This window comes from Scyliorhinus canicula, chromosome 7, assembly GCF_902713615.1.
Source record: "Scyliorhinus canicula chromosome 7, sScyCan1.1, whole genome shotgun sequence".
Classification (NCBI taxonomy): Eukaryota; Metazoa; Chordata; class Chondrichthyes; order Carcharhiniformes; family Scyliorhinidae; genus Scyliorhinus; species Scyliorhinus canicula.
Genome location: NC_052152.1, coordinates 172830363 through 172850695, shown reverse-complemented (window position 1 = coordinate 172850695; position 20333 = coordinate 172830363). Strand labels below are relative to the sequence as shown.

The 20333-nt window shown below is 45.9% G+C and overlaps 1 protein-coding gene across 6 annotated transcripts in view; it reads left to right on the top strand.

Annotated features, from left to right (window-relative positions):
* The window catches only part of LOC119969548 (A-kinase anchor protein 12-like), a 38103-nt gene extending 18082 nt beyond the window's left edge, over positions 1-20021 (top strand). The window contains exons 8-11 of one of the 6 annotated variants that reach the window (XM_038803306.1): positions 5448-6935; positions 7242-9892; positions 12733-13038; positions 19518-20021. In XM_038803306.1, coding sequence (XP_038659234.1) covers positions 5448-6935; positions 7242-9892; positions 12733-13038; positions 19518-19643 — 4571 coding nt within the window. In that variant the 3' untranslated portion in view covers positions 19644-20021. Of the gene's footprint in view, positions 1-5447; positions 9893-12732; positions 13039-13324; positions 13887-18873; positions 18990-19517 lie in introns of those variants that run through there. The other 5 variants (XM_038803305.1, XM_038803304.1, XM_038803302.1 and 2 more) reach the window with 5 other exon arrangements.
* Positions 20022-20333: the final 312 nt, after the last annotated feature.

Sequence of the window (20333 nt, the reverse complement as noted above, 5' to 3'; positions counted from 1 at the left end):
TCCTCCTCATAGTACATACTTCCACCCGGCTACGTGTCGTGTGCAAATTTCGAGATATTGTATGCAATTCCTTCATCCAATCATTAATTCAAGGGGGTCGGCAGCAAGGGCTGGGGGTGGCACTCAGCGAGCCCACCCCTTCCTCATGTTCAGTCCCTCTATAAGGCATTGAGTGCTTTTGATTGATGAACCACCCACTCTGCAGTTGGCAAGCGACCCACACGGTTTTACCTGTCATGCCTGTTGCATGGCAACAGGCCTACCTGTTGCTGAGTTACTACCAGCTGTGATGGAATGAGGCTCTTAAGTGGCCATTAATTGGCCACTGAACGGTCTCAATTAGAGGTGGAGCAGTCAGGCCGAAGATGGGATTCTCATCCAGGACGTAATTTTGGAGGAGGTGGGAAGGCAGCTAGGTTCAGGTATGTCACCATTCCACCTCAGTAAATGACCACCCTGCCTTCAAGCCTGCCTGCATCGTCAACACAAAATTGCAGCCATGTCTTGCGAAACCTTAAAAATTCCCAAAGCGCTTTGCTGCCAATGAGGATTTTTGAAGTATAGTCACTGTTGTAACTTAGGAAGTACACAACAAGTTCTCACAAACAATAATGTGACAATGACCAGAAAATATGGTTTAGTTATGTTAGTTCAGGGATAAATATTGGCCAGGGCAGCCTTTTGGCGAACTCCTCTCCTTTTTGTCAAAATAGTGTCATGGGACCCTCTCCATTCACTGAGAAGAAAGGTGGTGATTTGTTTTAACATCTTATCAGGAAGCTGACACTGCAGTGCTCCCTGGGTACTGTGTTCGGAGTGTCAGCCTGGATTTTAAACTAAAGTCTCTTGATTGGAACTTGAACTCTCATCTTTTTGACTCAGAAATAAAAGTGCCCGCAATAAGCTAAGGCAAGATTCAGCTGAAGCCAAACTCTTCAAACAACACGCTCAGGGATTTTTCATCGGCTGACATCAAAATTGAGAAACGCAATTGGGCGGAGACTAGGGTCCGACGCCATAATCGCAACGGGTGCTGATTTGATGCCAAATCGCAATTCTCCGTCACCTCGACAGCAGCATCAAATGTCCGGGACGCACATCCAGTAAACACCATTTGCATGTCATTAGCGGGCCTGACCCGGTATTCTCCCGGGCCTCCGTGATTCTCCGACATCGATGGGCCATGTTTCCGACGGCGCGGTTCACTTGTGCTATTAAAAATCGTGAAACCGGCACGTGGCTGTTGAGGGAGAGAGAGAGGGTACGGAAAGTGCCCAACATCGCCATAGTTTGCTGACAGTTGTGCTGCTGGCCGGAGGGCTTCTGTCAGGGATGGGGAGAGTAGTGGGGGTGGCAAGCAGGTTGGGGGTCGGGGTGGATGCGCATGGAACACCATTGCTGCAGCCTGCAAGGCAGCCATGCAGCTGCACACGCCGCTGACAGCCCACTGTGATCTTAGTGCCACAGGTCGTATAGGTGTCCCCCAGGCCAGCCCCCTAGGTACCCTCTGGCCCCAACTGACCCATCAGCTGTATGGGCATGCTCCAGCACAACCAGTGCCATCCTGTTGGTTGGGATGGTGTGAGTGTGGAGTGTAATGTGTATATGCAGCTGCAGCTTGTCAGCCTCCTGAGTGCCAATCATGAATGCGACTAATTGCGCACCGTTTTTCATTGGAATCGATTGTGTTCCACTTGGCGCTGGTGCTAGCCCTTCCACAGTCGCTGAATCGGTCCAGGTTTGTCACCAGTTTTGCTGTCGTGTAAATTGGGATTCTCAGTTTCTGGGATTAAGTATTGATGCCGGTGCAGAACTCATGGAGTTCCATGGCAGCAAAATTGGCGCCGCACCTGGACTGATTCCGCTACTGTTAAGGGGATAGCACCGGTGCCACATGGAATTAAATTAATTGCAGTGAGAAATGGTGCGGCAGCAGCGCCTAGAGAAACTGCACAACCTCCTCAGCGGCCAGGGTGAATAGGCTGGCATGCACACCTGCCCCACACACCCGTAACCCGACAAACTCCCCACACGGAGGGCGGCAGAACCCCCAACCTGCACAACAGGCCGACATCCATACTGGCCGCCATGGGCGGGCACCCTGGCACTGAGGCCACCCCCTGGGCTGGACTGTTTAACACTGTTGTTTTCTGTTGATTCGCTGTATATGCCTGAGCATAGATGGCTTCTGTTACCGCACAGATGCACCTGTGCACTGAGGTCAGTGAGATTCCAGCCAGGTCCCCACTCCCCACTTGGAAGGACTCCTTGGCGTAATTATTCAAGGCGACCGTCACCTTGACGGCCACCAGAAGTGGGTGTCCTCCCCAATACCCTGCGGTACCAGGTGTGCCATGATCTGGCCGATATGTCGCACGTGTCTCTGCTCAGCGTCCGTCTTCGACAACATGCCCGGTCTGGCAGGTCCTTGAATGACAGGTGCGGCCAGTACACACAGCCTCAAGTGGCGCCTCCTTGGCACCTCCTCCTCAGCCTATTGGGCGGCTGGCTCTCCATCATGGGCTGCTGCCATATGTTCCTCTGTGGCACAATCTCCTGCTGCACGCTCTGCTGCTGCAGCTTCTTCCTCCTCGAGTAGCACCAGCTCGTACAGCCACACAGTATACCCCAGGGGTGCGGCGACTAGCAAGAATGGCACCATTACTGGTTGAATACCAATATCCATTGTCTGCAGTGGGTGAAAGGCTGACACGTTAGCACGGTGCATACCCCCGTGCCTGAACAGGTCCATGGGCTACACGATGGTCCCAGTTGGCACTGCAGACTCTGGTCCCGCATGTCCCCCTCCAACCGTATCCTGCACTCCTGTCCCTGTTGATGTCCGGCATGGTGGGGGCCTCTGGTCCTGACGCCCATCCCTAATGCGAGGGGTACCATTGGCTGGGGCTGCCCTTGCTTGCGGTATGCTCTGTGGCCCCCACTCCCACAGGGCCTTCAGTAGGCATTGCTGGCGGGTGGGGATGGCGGAGGGTGGTGAAGGGGTTGTAGGGGGGTGGGGAACCCATACAGCCGATGTCACTCTGCCGAACCAGGGGCCAAAGTGGGTGGTCAGTGGAGTGCACAGTAAGGTGGCTGCCTTGCTGCCCCTGATAATAGCTGCCCTTGACATTGCCCCAGTCCCGTGGGGGGGGGGGGGGGGGGTCGCCCCGATCACGCGGCCTATTCCCCCATCACCCCTCTCTCCTTCCCCTGGCAGGCCCCCACATCCCAGCCAGCCCGGCCAGTGTCCGGCCACACCGGCTCACAGACGCTTCTCTCTGTGTCCTACCTCCTCTCGCTCAGCAGCAACAACACCGGTTTAAAAGAACTGCACCGTTTGGAACTTGGAAAAACGGAGGGGAAGAATTGTGAGGCCCCGGAGAATACTGGGTCGGTCCCGCTAATGATATGCAAATGGTATATTACTGTACGTGCGTTCTGGAACGGATTGACGCCACTGTTGAGGTGATGGAGAATTGCAATTTGACGTCAAATCTTTTTTTTCCTGAAAATTACAGCACAGGAACAGGCCCTTCGGCCCTCCCAGCCTGCGCCGATCGAGATCCTTTATCTAAACCTGTCACCTATTTTCCAAGGATCTACTTCTCTCTGTTCCCCGCCCATTCATATATCATTCCAGATGCATCTTAAGTAACGCCATCGTGCCCGCCTCTACCACCTCCTCTGGCAAAGCGTTCCAGGCTCCTACCGCTGCGTAAAAAACTTTCCACGCACATCTCCCTTAAACTTTCCCCCTCTCACCTTGAAATTGTGACCCCTTGTAATTGACACCCCCACTCTTGGAAAAAGCTTGTTGCTATCCACCCTGTCAATTCCTCTCATAATTTTGTAGACCTCAATCAGGTCCCCCTTCAACCTCCGTCTTTCCAACGAAAACGTCCTAATATACTCAACCTTTCTTCATTGCTAGCACCCTCCATACCAGGCAATATCCTGGTGAACCTCCTCTGAACCCTCTCTAAGGCATCCACATCCTTCTGATAATGTGACGACCAGAACTGCACTCAGTATTCCAAATGTGGCCTAACCAAAGTCCTATACAACTGTAACATGACCTGCCGACTCTTGTACTCAATACCCTGTCCTGTCTCGAGTTCGGAGTTAGCCAAAGGAGAATCCCGCCCCATGATTCCTGCCCCAGTGTCAACATTTAGGTCGGGATTCTCCGGTGTCCGGCACCGATATTGTAATCGTCGATTGGGCTGAGAATCCCTTCCGACACCCAAATCGGTGGCGGTGCTGGTTTGACGCCGGTTTTCCAGTCTCCGCCCATGAAATGGCGCCATCGTTCTGTGCAGCGCATGCCGTTAGAACGGGATTGTCATGTCATCGGAAGGCACTCCCCTGATGCTCCATCCCCGATAGACCGGGTTCCTGACTGCACGGTTGACGTGTGGTCTGAGCAGACTGTGTCCGTCGCCACCACTGTCGGCCAGGAGCCATGCTGCTGGCCAGAGGGGCTTCCACGTGGGCTAGGAGGACTGATGAGGGGTGGCCAGGGGATGTCCTGTGGGGCAGTATTTGGCAGGTTGTGTCCCTGCCATGTTGTATGGCGCGACCGCTGCAGGTCATCGCCGTGCGCATGCGCGGACATGGACCTTGCCACCTTCTGCCCGTTTTTGGCATGGGAGCTGGGAGTTTTACCCGGCGCTGCTGCTAGCCCCTCACCAGCCCCAGAATCGGTGAGGGTTCGGCGTCAATTTTGGCATCGTGAAACACCACAGTTCCCACGCCGGTGTCGGCACTTAGCTGCAAAATGGGAGAATCCAGCCCTTAGTTTCAGGGACGGAGAATCCAGCCCTCAATCTTTGCTATTCCTCTTGAGCTAATGACCCAAATGTTCAAAATATTCCTTATTCTGACATTTCTGTTTTTAATAATTATTATAGTTACACTCTGAACTGATGATCCTAAATAATCCAAATTGGATACCACTTTTGTGATACAGATTCATATCCTCTTGAAATGGCTGAATCAGCTGACCAGCTTTTACCTGGTCTAATCGGCATACGTCTGGTATCATACTCCTGCTCTAACAAAATCTCATTTCAATGGAGGCAAGGTTTTAAATAACCAGCTGCCTTTATAAACTGTGCATGCGTGATACAAAGCCCACCGCCACATTCCCACCCTGCAAAAATGGGAAGTGCTGTGTGTGGGATCAAGACTTCTGATTTTCACTATTATGGCCAGAACGGAGGTCCTCTCTGTCATGCTGAAAATCCAGTCATAGGCCTTCACAAATCAAATAATGGTAGGTAAACATTGCTTGAATCATTTTAGTAAAACAAATAGCAACAGAAAAAAACAAATCGCTAGATACAAATGCTATTTTAATTGTTTATTGGACAAATAAATTTGATTTGTTGATTCCAATGTTTGTTCGCTCCAACACTGATGGTAATGCAAAGCATATTGATTTACAGTTGAGGTGGAATCAGAAGAAGGATTTGAAGATGGAGATGATGCAGCAGACAAGAATGACACTCAAATTGTGACTGGACATTTCGAAGGTCCTGGAATCGAACCTCCAGATGTTGTTGACCAAGTCTTTGCAGTTGGGAATTCAAACAGTTGGCAATTTTTAGATTTTGAGGCTAATGATCCTGTAAGAATCGTATCTACCCCTCAACCTCCAGGAGCTTCAGATAATGTTCCTTCAACTCAAGAGCCCCACTCAGTTTGTACACGTGTTCCGGATGATGTTCATGATGAGCTAGAGTCCAGTGTTGAGTCTTCAGGTGCTGTGGTTGAAGTCACTGAAGAGAAAGAGCCCAGTGCTGAATCTTCAGGTGCCATGGTTGAAGACAATGGAGAGAAAGAGTCCAGTGCTGAATCTTCAGGTGCTGTGGTTGAAGTCACTGGAGAGGAGGAGTCCAATGCTGAATCTTCAGGTGCTGTGTTTGAAGACACTGAAGAGAAAGAGTCCAGTGCTGAATCTTCAGATGCTGTGGTTGAAGTCACTCGACAGAAAGCGCTCAGTGCTGAATATTCAGGCACTGTGGTTGAAAATACTGAAGAGAAAGAGTCCAGTGCTGAATATTCAGGCACTGTGGTTGAAAACACTGAAGAGAAAGAGCCCAGTGTTGAATCTTCAGATGCTGTGGTTAAAGTCATAGAACAGAAAGAGCCCAGTGCTGAATCTTCAGATGCTGTGGTTAAAGTCATAGAACAGAAAGAGCCCAGTGCTGAATCTTCAGGTGCTGTGGTTGAAGTCACTGAAGAGAAAGAGTCCAGTGCTGAATATTCAGGCACTGTGGTTGAAGACACTGGACAGAAAGAGTCCAGAGTTGAATCTTCAAATGCTGTGGTTGAAGTCATGGAACAGAAAGAGTCCAGTGCTGAATATTCAAGCTCTGTGGTTGAAGACAATGAAAAGAAAGAGTCCAGTACTGAATATTTAGATGCTGTGGTTGAAGTCATGGGGCAGAAAGATCCCAGTGCAGAATATTCAGGCACTGTGGTTGAAGATACCGAAGAGAAAGAGTCCAGTGCTGAATCTTCAAGTGCTGTGGTTGAAGTCACTGGAGAGAAAGAGTCCAGTGCTGAGTCTTCGGGTGCTGTAGTTGAAGTCACTGGAGAAAAAGAGCCCAGTGCTGAATCTTCAGGTGCTGTGCTTGAAGACACTGGAGAGAATGAGCCCAGTGCTGAATCTTCAGGTAGTGTGGTTAAATTCAATGAAGAGATAGAGTCCAGTGCTGAATCTTCAGATGCTGTGGTTGAAGTCACTCGAGAGAAAGCGCCCAGTGCTGAATATTCAGGCACTGTGGTTGAAGACACTGAAGAGAAAGAGCCCAGTGTTGAATCTTCAGATGCTGTGGTTGAAGTCATAGAACAGAAAGCGCCCAGTGCTGAATCTTCACGCACTGTGGTTGAAGACACTGAAGAGAAAGAGCCCAGTGTTGAATCTTCAGGTGCTGTGGTTGAAGTCACTGAAGAGAAAGAGTACAGTGCTGAATCTTCTCGCACTGTGGTTGAAGACACTGGACAGAAAGAGTCCAGAGTTGAATCTTCAAATGCCGTGGTTGAAGCTATGGAACAGAAAGAGTCCAGTGCTGAATATTCAGGTGCTGTGCTTGAAGACACTGGAGAGAAAGAGCCCAGTGCTGAATCTTCAGGTGGTGTGGTCAAAGTCACCGAAGAGAAAGAGCCCAGTGCTGAATCTTCACGCACTGTGGTTGCAGACACCGAAGAGAAAGAGTCCAGTGTTGAATCTTCAGATGCTGTGGTTGAAGTCATAGAACAGAAAAAGCCCAGTGCTGAATCTTCAGGTGCTGTGGTTGAAGTCACTGGAGAGAAAGAGTCCAGAGTTGAATCTTCAGATGCTGTGGTTGAAGTCATAGAACAGAAAGAGTCCAGTGCTGAATATTCAAGCACTGTGGTTGAAGACACTGGAGAGGAAGAGTCCAGTGCTGAATCTTTAGGTACTGTGGTTGAAGTCACTGGAGAGAAAGAGCCCAGTGCTGAATCTTCAGGTGGTGTGGTTGAAGTCACTGAAGAGAAAGAGTCCAGTGTTGAATCTTCAGATGCTGTTGTTGAAGTCATAGAACAGAAAGAGTCCAGTGCTGCATCTTCAGCTGCCGTGGATGAAGTCACTGAACAGAAAGAGCCCAGTGCTGAATCTTCACACACTGTGGTTGAAGACACCGAAGAGAAAGAGTCCAGTGCGGAATCTGCAGGTGCTGTGCTTGAAGACACTGGAGAGAAAGAGCCCAGTGCTGCATCTTCAGCTGCCGTGGATGAAGTCACTGGACAGAAAGAGCCCAGTGCTGAATCTTCATGCACTGTGGTTGAAGACACCGAAGAGAAAGAGTCCAGTGCGGAATCTTCAGGTGTTGTGCTTGAAGACACTGGAGAGAAAGAGCCCAGTGCTGAATCTTCACGCACTGTGGTTGAAGACACCGAAGAGAAAGTGTCCAGTGTTAAATCTTTAGGTACTGAGGTTGAAGTCACTGGAGAGAAAGTGTCCAGTGTTGAATCTTCAGATGCTGTTGTTGAAGTCACTGGAGAGAAAGAGCCCAGTGCTGAATCTTCACGCACTGTGGTTGAAGACACCGAAGAGAAAGAGTCCAGTGCTGAATCTTCAGGTGCTGTGGTTGAATTCACTGGAGAGAAAGAGTCCAGTGCTGAGTCTTCAGGTGGTGTGGTTGAAGACACCGAAGATAAAGAGTCCAGTGTTGAATCTTCAGATGCTGTGGTTGAAGTCATAGAACAGAAAGAGCCCAGTGCTGAATCTTCAGATGCTGTTGTTGAAGTCATAGAACAGAAAGAGTCCAGTGCTGCATCTTCAGCTGCCGTGAATGAAGTCACTGGACAGAAAGAGCCCAGTGCTGAATCTTCACGCACTGTGGTTGAAGACACCGAAGAGAATGAGTCCAGTGTGGAATCTTCAGGTGCTGTGCTTGAAGACACTGGAGAGAAAGAGCCCAGTGCTGAATCTTCACGCACTGTGGTTGAAGACACCGAAGAGAAAGTGTCCAGTGTTGAATCTTCAGATGCTGTGGTTGAAGTCACTGGAGAGAAAGAGCCCAGTGCTGAATCTTCACGCACTGTGGTTGAAGACACCGAAGAGAAAGAGTCCAGTGCAGAATCTTCAGGTGCTGTGCTTGAAGACACTGGAGAGAAAGAGCCCAGTGCTGAATCTTCACGCACTGTGGTTGAAGACACCGAAGAGAAAGAGTCCAGTGCTGAATCTTCAGGTGCTGTGGTTGAATTCACTGGAGAGAAAGAGCCCAGTGCTGAATCTTCAGATGCTGTTGTTGAGGTCATAGAACAGGAAGAGTCCAGTGCTGCATCTTCAGCTGCCGTGGAAGAAGTCACTGGACAGAAAAAGTCCAGTGCTGAATCTTCAGCTGCTGTGGTTGAAGACACTGGAGAGGAAGAGTCCAGTGCTGAATATTCAGGTGATGTGGTTGAAGACACTGGAGAGAAAGAGCCCAGTGCTGAATCTTCAGGTACTGAGGTTGAAGTCGCTGGAGAGAAAGTGTCCAGTGTTGAATCTTCAGGTACTGTGGTTGAAGTCACTGGACAGAAAGAGCCCAGTGCTGAATCTTCAGGTACTGAGGTTGAAGACACTTTAGAGAAAGTGTCCAGTGTTGAATCTTCAGATGCTGTAGTTGAAGACAATGGAGAGAAAGAGCCCAGTGCTAAATCTTCAGATGCTGTGGTTGAAGATAGTGGAGAGAAAGAGCCCAGTGCTGAATCTTCAGGTGCTGTGGTTGAAGACACTGAAAAGACAGCGTCCAGTGCTGAATCTTCAGGAGGTGTGGTTGAAGGCACTGAACAGAACTTCTCCAGTGCTGAGTCTTCAGGTGCTGTGGTTGATCTCCCTCCAGGAACTAAATCAAATGCTGCATCATGTTTGATTAAGAATGGAGCCTTTGCAGCAAAGGATTTGAATGCTGAAACTCAAGATGGTATAGATAACATTCCTAAAACAGAAGAATCCAACAAGACATCTCTAGTTGTCTCTGAAGTGGATGAATGTAATGCTTCAACTCCGGATACTGAAGTACCAGCAAGAAAAGAACTAGTTCCTACAATTCCACTTCCTCTTGATCAAATCTCGGTCATGAATGAATCCATGGTTGAATCCCCAAGTGCTATAAGTAGTGTACCTGCAATGCTACAATTCAATGTTCCCCCTTCAAATTCTGTTAACTCAATTGTTTCAGTACCAAATTCCAGTAATACATCTCCAATTTCTGTATGTGGATTCTCTGTAGTGGGAGAATCAGAAGTGGCATCTCCATGTGCTGCAGATGGGATTCCTGCAGGTGGAGAGCCCGTAACACCATTAATAGATGTTGAGGCTGGTAAATCAGGACAAGATGAAGCTGCCGATGAGGAATTTGAAACACTTGTACAGCAGGTATTTGTTTCTAAATTCTCATAGTGTTAACTAATCAAACGTATGACAAGTTGCCGGTGTGGTTGAAAACTTTCCCTGACACGTCGAGAACGCTAATTTCAAAAGTTCTAAAAATATTTTTTGTGAATGATCTCACTTTACATTTTGTGCTTGAGTGAGGCAACAAGTTACTAAACAACCATCATATGGGAGGAGTGCCTGCCGACGGTGATAGATGAAGATCATACGGGGTTCTTGAGAGGGAGACAGCTCTTTTCAAACGTTAGAAGGGTATTGAATGTCATTATGGCACCGGCGGAGGGGAAGGAAACTGGTGGTTGTGGCATTGGATGCTGAGAAGGCGCTTGACCGGGTAGAATGGGGGAACTTGATAGCAGTTCTGGAGCGGTTTGGACCAAGATTTGTGAACTGGGTAAAGCTACTTCATAAGGAACCGAGGGCAAGGGCAAGTGTCCGCACAAACAACATCAGCTCGAGATACTTCTCTCTCCACCATGGGACTAGGCAGGGATGTCCTATGTCCCCCCTGCTGTTTGCACTCGCGATTGAGCCATTGGCCATCGCATTAAGAAGTTCAGGGTTATGGAAAGCAATAGTGCGGGGGGGGGGGGGGGGGGGGGGGGGGGAGAGAGAGGGGGCGGGGGGGGATTGAGCATAGGGTGTCCTGATATGCTGATGACTTGGTGTTATACGTGCCGGAACCGAGTGTTTCGATAGGGGGAACATTGGAGCTGCTTCGAGTGTTTGGGTCTTTCTTGGGGTACAAACTAAATCTAGACAAGAGTAATTATTGTGTGGTTTCTTGGCTGTGGGTGGGGGCAGGGGTAGGGGGGGCTGCCATTCCGTAAGGCAGGGACTCACTTTAGATACCTGGGGGTGCAGGTTGCCCGGTAGTGGGGGGAGTGGGGGGGCTCCACAAGTACAACATTTCCAGTTTGGTGGGAGAGTGAAAGCTGATCTGGCAAGGTGGGATGGTCTCCCTCTGTCACTGACGGGTCAGGTACAGGCGGTTAAAATGAACGTGTTGCCTCAATTTCTGTTTATTTTTCAATGTCTGCCGATTTGCCTGCCAAAGGCTTTTTTCAGAGAGATTTAGGGAAGGATTACTTTGTTCATATGGGGAGGGAGGTGGCCAGAGTTAGAAAGGTGCTGCTACAGAGGGGAAGACAGGCAGGGGGTTTGGGTCTTCCGAACCTGATGTATTACTACTGGGCGGCGAACGTGGAGAAGGTGCGGAGCTCAATCAGAGGGGTTGATTCCCTGTAGGTCAGGATGGAGGAGAGTTTGTGCAGGGGGTCGGGATTGAAAGCACTAGCATCAGCGCTGTTCCCGATAGCCCCGGGGAAATACTCAGGGAGTCCGGTAACAATAGCTTCATTGAGAATTTGGAGGCAGTTTCGCCAACAATTCGGGTTGGGGGTAGGGTCAAGGGAAATGCCGATTCGGGGGAACCACAGATTTGAGCCAGGAAAGTGGGATGGAAATTTTCGGAAATGGGAGGAGAAGGGGGATTAAGACATTAAAAGATTTGTTTCTTAGGGGTCGGTTTGCAGGATTGAAGAAGCTGGAAGCGAAGTATGGGCTGGAGCAGGGGGAAATGTTCAGATACATTAAGGTTTGAGATTTTGCCAGAAAGGAGATACAGAGCTTCCCAGTGGAGCTGGCCTCCACATTGCTGGAGAAGGTGCTGATGACAGGGGGACTGGAGAAGGGGATAGTGTCGGCGGTTTACGGGGCTATTTTGGAAGAGGAGATGGCACCACTGGAAGGGATCAAAGCAAAGTGGGAGGAAGAGTTGGGAGAGGATATGGAGGAGGGGTTCTGGTGTGAGGTGCTCCGCAGAGTGAATGCCTCCACCTCGTGCGCGAGATTGGGGCTGATACAGCTGAAGGTGGTATACAGAGCACACCTCATGAGGGCGAGGTTGAGCCGATTCTTTGAAGAAGTAGAAGATATATGTGAACGTTGTTGGGGGGCGGGGGGCGGGGGGCGGGGGGGGGGGGGGGGGGGCGACGCTAATCACATTCATATGTTTTGGACCTGTTCGAAGCTAGATGATTACTGGAAGGTGGCTTTTAGTGTAATTTCTAAAGTGGTGCTCGTGAAACTGGACCCGGTCCCCCAGGAGGCCATATTTGGGGTGTCGGACCAGCCAGGGTTGGAAACGGTGCGGAGGCAGATGTTGTAGCCTTTGTCTCGTTGATCGCCCGAAGGCGGATAGGTTGGAGAGCAACTTCTCCACCCTGTGCCCTGGCGGGCAGGGGGACCTGTTGGAATTCTTGAGAAGGTTAAGTTTGAACTGAGGGGAAGGATTTAGGGGTTGTACAATTCATGGGCATTATTCATTATGCACTTTCAAGAACTGGATAACATCGAACATTAGTTGGCGAGGATGGGTGGGAGGGTTGGGGGGAGGGGGACTGTGTGTGTTAGTGGCGACTGTGGGTGTTCCCTAATTCCTTTTTGTCATTTGTTTGTGTGAACATGCGGGCTAATGTTTGGAGTTTGGTGGGAGGATGGGATCGTTGTTATTGTTATGGGGATTGACATATTTGTTGCTGATTATTGTTTATTCTTGGTGGGTGTAAATTTGGGAGAAAATGTGAAAAAGGAGAATGAAAAATATTTTTTTTAAAAAACACCCATCATATGGATAGTTTCTAAAAGCTGCTGTGCCATTAAATGGGATGTTGTTTTTGATTTGTTGCTATTCAAGATAAGCTTCGACAAGTTAACAGAACAAATGCTATTGCTTTGCAAAGCTTTCAGTAGCTGGAAGAAGTATTATAGTAATGTTGATAACTGCTAACTCTTTTACTCTCATATTTGTCCTCGCTAAGGGTGATATGTTAGAAGGAAATCATCAGGCTGATGATTTTAAAATGCCGCAATTGTTGGAAGTGGCTGATGCAGAAACCAGGTTGCACCCAAGTTGGCATAAGTATGATTCCTGGCATGTGATTAATACCACCGGGCCTGCGACAAGTATCAATCAGGATGCCACCTCTCATGATCAGATTGAGCCATCAGCAATGTCAGAGAATAGGACACAGCCAGAGCCCAACTCTGTTGCAATTGATTCAGGGTCAACAGACGCCATGAAAACATCCAGCTGTGAAAAAAATGTGCCATCACCTGTAATGCAGGTCAGTGAAGAAAGATTTTAATATCTGTTCTACAGAGGTGGCCATCATACATCGTTGAACTGATGTCACTTCTTGTAGCATCATACATTTCACTGTCAGACTCGCTTTCGTCTGTAAATGTATTTTTTTCACTTGTTCAGTCTGTCTGCATTCCTTGCAACAAAGAGCACTATTTGATTTTGGCTTGTTTTAAAATGGAACTTAACAGCAATCAGTGGAAAATAAATGCATGGAACATGAATGGTGTTACTTTTTGTGACAAAATGTGGTTTTTTTTTAATGTTAGTTAGCAGGAGCTGAATCGGCAGTGCCTGGAAGGGGAGGTGGAAGCAAATTCAGTGATAAATTCCAACAGGAAAATACAGAAATACATGAAGGGAAAAGATTTTCAGGGCAACTGGGAAAGTGAAAGGGAATGGGACCAACTGATTAGCTCATTCAAATAGCCAACACAGTCACAACGAGCTACTGCAGTACTGAAGAAGCACTCGATGGATAGAGGTGTCAGCTCGAACACTGCACAAAGGCCCTGCCACCTCAAGTGGATGTAAGAAATTGCAGGGTAGCATTTGAAGAGCCAAGAGACTTCCCTGATGTTCGGGTGAACATTCATCCTTGATCCAGTATTACCAAACCAGTTTAATTATTTATCTCATTGCTGTTTGTGCAACCTTGTTCAATGTAAATTGGCTGTTGTGTTTTCGTGTATCACCACACTTGAAAAGTAATTCATTAACTGTATGGCACTTTGGGGTATCCTGAAATCAGCAAAGATGCCTTACAGATGTATGTTCTTTTATATGTCCTCATTGTGTTGAACTGTACATTGTTCATTCATGAATTATATGCAAATAAACCAGTTACAATCAGTCAGAGTCAACACGGTTTTGTGAAAGGAAAATCATGCTTGACCATTTTATTAGAGTTCTTTGAGCAAGTAACAAGCAGGGTGGATAAAAGAGTATCGTTAGATGTGGTTCACTTGAGTTTCCAAAAAGTATTTTTGATAAGGTTCCACACCAAAGGTCACTCCAAAAAACAAGAGGTCATGGTGTAGACAGTAACATATTGACATGGACAATGGATTGATTGGTTAGCTAACAGGAAGCAGAGAGTAGGGATAAATGGGTTATTTTTGGGCAGGCAAGTTGTAACTAGTAGAGTGCCACAGGAATCAGTGCTGGGGCCTCAACTATTTATGATCCTCGCAATGATTTGGATGAAGGTGGCTAAATTTGATGATGACACAACGATAGGTACGAAGGTAGATTTTCAAGATAGCAAAGGATTTAGAAATGTTAATTGAATGGGCAAAGGTTTGGCATATGGAGTATAATGTGAGAAAATATGAACTTTCCCAGTTTGGGCAGGAGAAATAGAGAGACAGTATATTATTTAAATAGCGGAATATGGTACAGAAGGAAGAAAAAGTGCTGGACAAAAAAGCTTTGACAAAGAGTAATCAGACTCGAAATGTTAACTCTTCCCTCTCCCTATACATGTTGTCACACCTGCTGAGATTTTCCAGCATTTTCTCTTTCGTTTCAGATTCCAACATCTGCAGTAATTTGCTTTTATGGTACAGAGAGATCTGGGTGTCCTATTATCACACATAGAATCATAGAATTTACAGTGCAGAAGGAGGCCTTTCGGCCCATCGAGTCTGCACCGCCCCTTGGAAAGAGTACCCTACTTAAGCCCACACCTCAACCCTATTCTCATAACCCAGTAATTCTGCCTATCCTTTTTTTTGGACACTAAGGGCAATTTAGCATGGCCAATCCACCTAACCTGCACATCTTTGGACTGCGGGAGGAAACTGGAGCACCCGGAGGAAACCCACGCAAACATGGGGAGAACGTGCAGACTCCACACAGACAGTGACACAAGTTGGGAATCAAACCTGGGACCCTGGAGCTATGAAGCAACAGTGCTAACCACTGTGCTATTGTGCCGCCCCAATCCTAAAACCTTGGTGCACAGGTACAGCAAGGGATTAGGAAACCAAATTGAATATTGGTGTATATTGCAAGGGGAATCAAATATAAAAGTAGGGAAGTGTTGGAACAGCTGTATTGATCCTTAGTTTTTTTTGTTAATTAATTCATCCATCGGATGTGGGCATCGCTGGCTAGGCAGCATTTATTGTCCATTCTCTAATTGCCCATGAGAATGTAGTGGTGAGTCACCTTCTTGAGCTGCTGCAGTCCATGTGGTGTTAAATGTTCCAGGCTTTTGACCCAATGTCAGTGAAGAAACAGTGGTATGGTTCCAAGACAGGATGGTGTATGGCTTGGAGGAGAACTTCAGGTGGTGCTATTATCATTCATCTGGTGCCCTTGTCACTCTAGATGGTAGAGATCATGCGTTTGGAAGGTGCTGTCTATGGAGACAGGGAACGTTGCTGTCCATCCTGCGGATGGTACAAACTGTCACCACGTGAGAATGATGGAAGTAGTAAATGTTTAAGGGTGGTCGATTGGGTGCCAGTCAAGTGGGTGCTTTGTCCTGGATTGTGTCAAGTTTCTTGATTATTGTTGGAGCTATACTCATTCAGGCAAGTGGAGAGTATTCCATCACACTCCTGACTTGTTCCTTGCAGATGGTGGACAGGCTTTGGGGAGTCAAGATGTGAATTACTTGCCAACAATTCCTCAGCCTCTGATTCAGCTTTGTAGCCACAGTATTTATATGATTGGTCAAGTTCAGTTTCTGGCCAATGGTAAGCCCCAGGATGTTGCTAGTGAGAGACTCAGTAATGGTAGTGCCCTTGAATGTCAACATGAGATGTTTAGGTTCTCTCTTGTTAAAGATTGTCATTGCCTGGCACTTGTGTAGTGCGAATATTACTTGCCACTTATCAGTCAAAGCCTGAATGTTGTCCAGCTTTGCTGCATATAGACACAGACTATTTCAGTATCTGAGGAGTGGTGAATAGTGCTGAAATTGGGAGTCCTTGTTCAGGATTCTCTTAGGTTAATGTGCAGGTTCAGTCGGCAGTCAGGAAGGCAAATACAATGTTAGCATTCATGTCGAGAGGGCTAGAAAACAAGAGCAGGGATGTACTTCTGAGGCTGTATAAGGCTCTGGTCAGATCCCATTTGGAGTATTGTGAGCAGTTTTGGGCCCTGTATCTAAGGAACGATGTGCTGGCCTTGGAAAGGGTACAGAGGAGCTTCACAAGAATGATCCCGGGAATGAAGAGCTTGTCGTATGAGGAACAGTGAGGAGTCTGAGTCTGTACTCATGGAAGTTTAGAACACTGAGGGGTGATCCTATTGAAACTTATGGGATACTGCGAGGCCTGGATAGAGTGGACTTGGAGAGGATGTTTCCACTTGTAGGAAAAACTAGAATCAGGGGATACAATCTCAGGCAAAAGGGACGATCCAGAGATGAGGAGGAATTTCTTCAGCCAGAGGGTGGTGAATCTGTGGAACTCTTTACCACAAAAGGCTGTGGAGGCCAAATAACTGAGTATCTTTAAGACAGAGATAGATAGGTTCTTGAATAATAAGAGAATCAGGGGTTACGGGGAGAAGGCAGGAGAATGGGAATAAGAAGAATATCAGCCATGATTGAATGGCGGAGCAGACTCAATGGGCCGAGTGGCCTAATTCTGCTCCTATGTCTTATGGTTGCATAACATCATGCAATCGTCAATGAACATCCCTACTTCTGACCTGATGATGGAGGGAAGGTCATTGATGAAGCAGCTGAAGATGGTAAGATGAGATCATACCTGGAATACAGTGTACACTTTTGGTCTCCTAACTTCAAAAAGGATATAATTGCAATAGAAATAATTCAGAGAAGGTTCACTCGACTGATTCCTGGGATGAAGGGGTTAGCTTATGAGGAAAGGTTGAGCAAGTTGGGCCTATACTGTCTAGCGTTTGGAGGAATGAAAGGTGACCTTGCTGTAACATACAAGGTCCTGGGTGGACTTGCCAGACTGGATGCTGAGAGGATGTTTCCCTTTGTGGGCAAGTCTAGAAAGAGGAAGCACAGTTTAAAAATTAGGGTTCCAATGACACCTTTGTCCATTTTTCCGTCCAAAGCTCCTAGTCTCTCACCATTAAGAAAATATTCTGATTTTTCTTTCACTGGTTCAAAGTGGATGACCTCATGTTTCCTCACATTGAATTCCATCTGCCTCAGTTAGAGTCAGAGAATCATTACAGCACAGGAAACCATTTGACCCATTGAGTCCGTGCCAGCTGACTAGAGCAATCCACTCAGTTCCATTCCTCAACTCTAATCTTGCAGCACTGCAAATTTGTTTTCTTCAGATAGCTACCCAATTCACATTTGAAATCATTGATCATCTCTACTCAACATACCTCATAGACAATGAGTTCCAGGGCATTAGCATTTGCTGCATAGAAAAGTTCTTCCTCACACCCCCCCACCACCCAACCTTAAACCCGTGCTCCCTTGTCCTTGTACCACCAGCTAATGGGAACAGCTTTCTTCGTCTAGCTTATCTAAATGTGTCATAATATTGTGCACCTATCAGATCTCCGCTCAACCTCCTTTGTTCCAAGGGGGGAAAACCCATATTTTCCAACCCAACATTAGTTCTGTGATCCCTGGAACCATTCTGGTAAATAACATCTGCATCCTCTCAAGAATGTTTACATTTTTTTCTAAGTTGTGTTGACCAGAACTGGATTAAATATTCTAGTTGTGAACTAATCAGAGCTTTATTAAGGTTCTGCAAAACTTCTCTTTTTTTTGTTCAACACTTCTATTTATGCTCACATGCTCTGCTAACTACTTCCTTAATATGTCCTTCCACCTTCAAAAGACCAATGCACGAATCCCAATGACCCTCTGTCCCTGCATACACACTTTAGAACTGTGTCATTGGGTATATATTTAATCTCCTTGTCTCTTCTGCCAAAATGCGACACCTTTCACGTCTCTGTAATAAATTCAGCTGCCACATGCCTACCCATTCTGGTAGCCTATCAATCCTCATCTTGCAGCTGATTGGGACCATCTTCACAGTTTGCTCCACCTCCAAGTTTGATACCATTGGCAAATTTTTAAATTTTATTCCAATGTCCAATTCACAAAAGTTTTTTAAATATATATATATATATATATAAAAGAACAGTGGTCCTAGCACTGAACCTTGGGGAACACCACTGCCTACCATACTCCAGTTTGAAAAACATAATGCCTACGACAAAAACTGGCCTTAAGCCATCTTTTAATCCAAGCTGTCGCTGACCCTCAATTTTATCAATGAGGCTTTTATGTGGTATTTGGTCAAATACTTTCTTAAAATCCATCTCAACAGCATTCACTGCATTTCCTTCATCAATCTTCTTTGTTACTTGTCAACTCAGTTAGTTTGTCTTTGTCCATTTTAACTTCATTCCCCTATCCACTCAATATACTGTGCCTCCTAACTTAGTGTCATCTGCAAACTTGGACATATATAGCTTTATTCCTCGATTCAAGTCACTATTCTATATAACGAAAAGCTGAGGCTCTAGTGCAGATCCTTGGGGAAACCTACCAGCTACACCTTGTTATATCCTGCCAATCAGAGTACATTTCCTTTATCTCTACTCGGTTTTGTACCTTCCAACCAATTACCAAACCATAACACACAGCAAGAAAGTCTTGCCATGACTTGGGGTTGATCCCAAACACCATTTTTGGTAAAATATGGCAGACAATATTGATTAATATATGTTGATGTAGTAAATTTATCTAAGATATACCATGTCAAATGGTGCTTTTTGAATTAAGGATTAAATGGTCTTAATTCATTTGTCTTCATTCCAATATATGTAGTATTGGTCTGTTATTCTTCACTAGGCTCTAGGCTTCTGCCTTTTAGTATTGGCACTGATGATCATACTGCACTGCCTTTGGATTAAGATTGAATACATGACTTGTACATGGATGAGTTGAATGGACTTTTAATGAAGAAGGTAACATAACAATTACCCTAGATTCTTTAACAAGCAAACAACAATGTAATAAGTAATTTTGTTTTATTTTAATATTACACTTCAAACAAAAACTCTGTTCATTCTGTTTACCTTGGTGGAAAACCAATAGATGATGTTTTTTGTTCATATTACTCTTTGCAAAATTGTCCTCTACCATTTGTCCTGCTGTTTAAATATTAATAAATGTTCCATCCATTGACAATTATCCTGAGCATCCATTCATAACTGTAAATGTTTAATTTGGAGCATGGTAAATGTATTGTCATTTTTAACATTGTAAAAAGGTATGATTTTTAAAACTAACATTTGAACGTTTAACTATAGATAAAATAGTAACAGGTTCATACATTTGTACATATTATTTCTATTTAAATTAATGGACTCCAGTTTAGTTTTGGAAAGTTAATTTAATTGAGCCGTAGTAATGATTTTCAAATTTAAGTATGCAATTCTCAAACTTTGCATGAAGCTGCTTTGCTTCTTTCCATACCCACCCCGCACCCAAAGCAGATGGAAAGCCCAGGTTCTGCTCCAGAAACCACCACACAACAGACGACAAGCCGTGAACTGAGCACAACTGACTCTCCTCGCCATATATTTTCATTTTCATGGTTGAATGCATTTACTAAGTAGAGAAGCTGAAGGATTTTTCAGCTGTTGCTATTCAAGGAGACAACTTTCAGTGGTGACAGTCATTCAGATACACGTTTGTTGCTTGAAGTGACAAGTGGCGCTATTATTGCAGAACCACGTACAAGAGAACAGCTTGTTAAAACAAAGATGGTCGATGGCTGGTATAGTTTATTCCAAAAATAGAGACTGTGTATTTGTATGTAACTCCTTTGCAAAGCTACAGGCATCTTTCAGCTTTATTTGTAAAATAATTTTTTTCCCCAATATTGTTCGCTTGTTATAAACGTAAAATCAAGACTACATCAACAGCAGGTGATTGCGCTCTGTTAAACACCATAGTTGTGCATTTCTTTTGTAATAAAACAATTGGCAGTTGTATTTTAAGCTTGTGTGTGTGTTTCTTGGCACATAGCGTTGTGCAAGCTCTCTGTTTAACTGAAGAAATATTGAGAACATCAGTGTTATTAAGGAATAATGATTTAAAACTCTAAAATGGTGGAATTGCTCTAAAGCAACCTGGATATTATTGGGAATTAAAAATATCGTTCAATTTTTTAGAAGAGAGGTATGTTTTATCTTATCTGGAATAAGACCACACACTAAGTAATGAATTGTGAACCTAAAACTCATCATTAAAAATGAGAGTTTTTATGAAAATTGTCTTTAAACCAGAGGAATATAACATTTGTT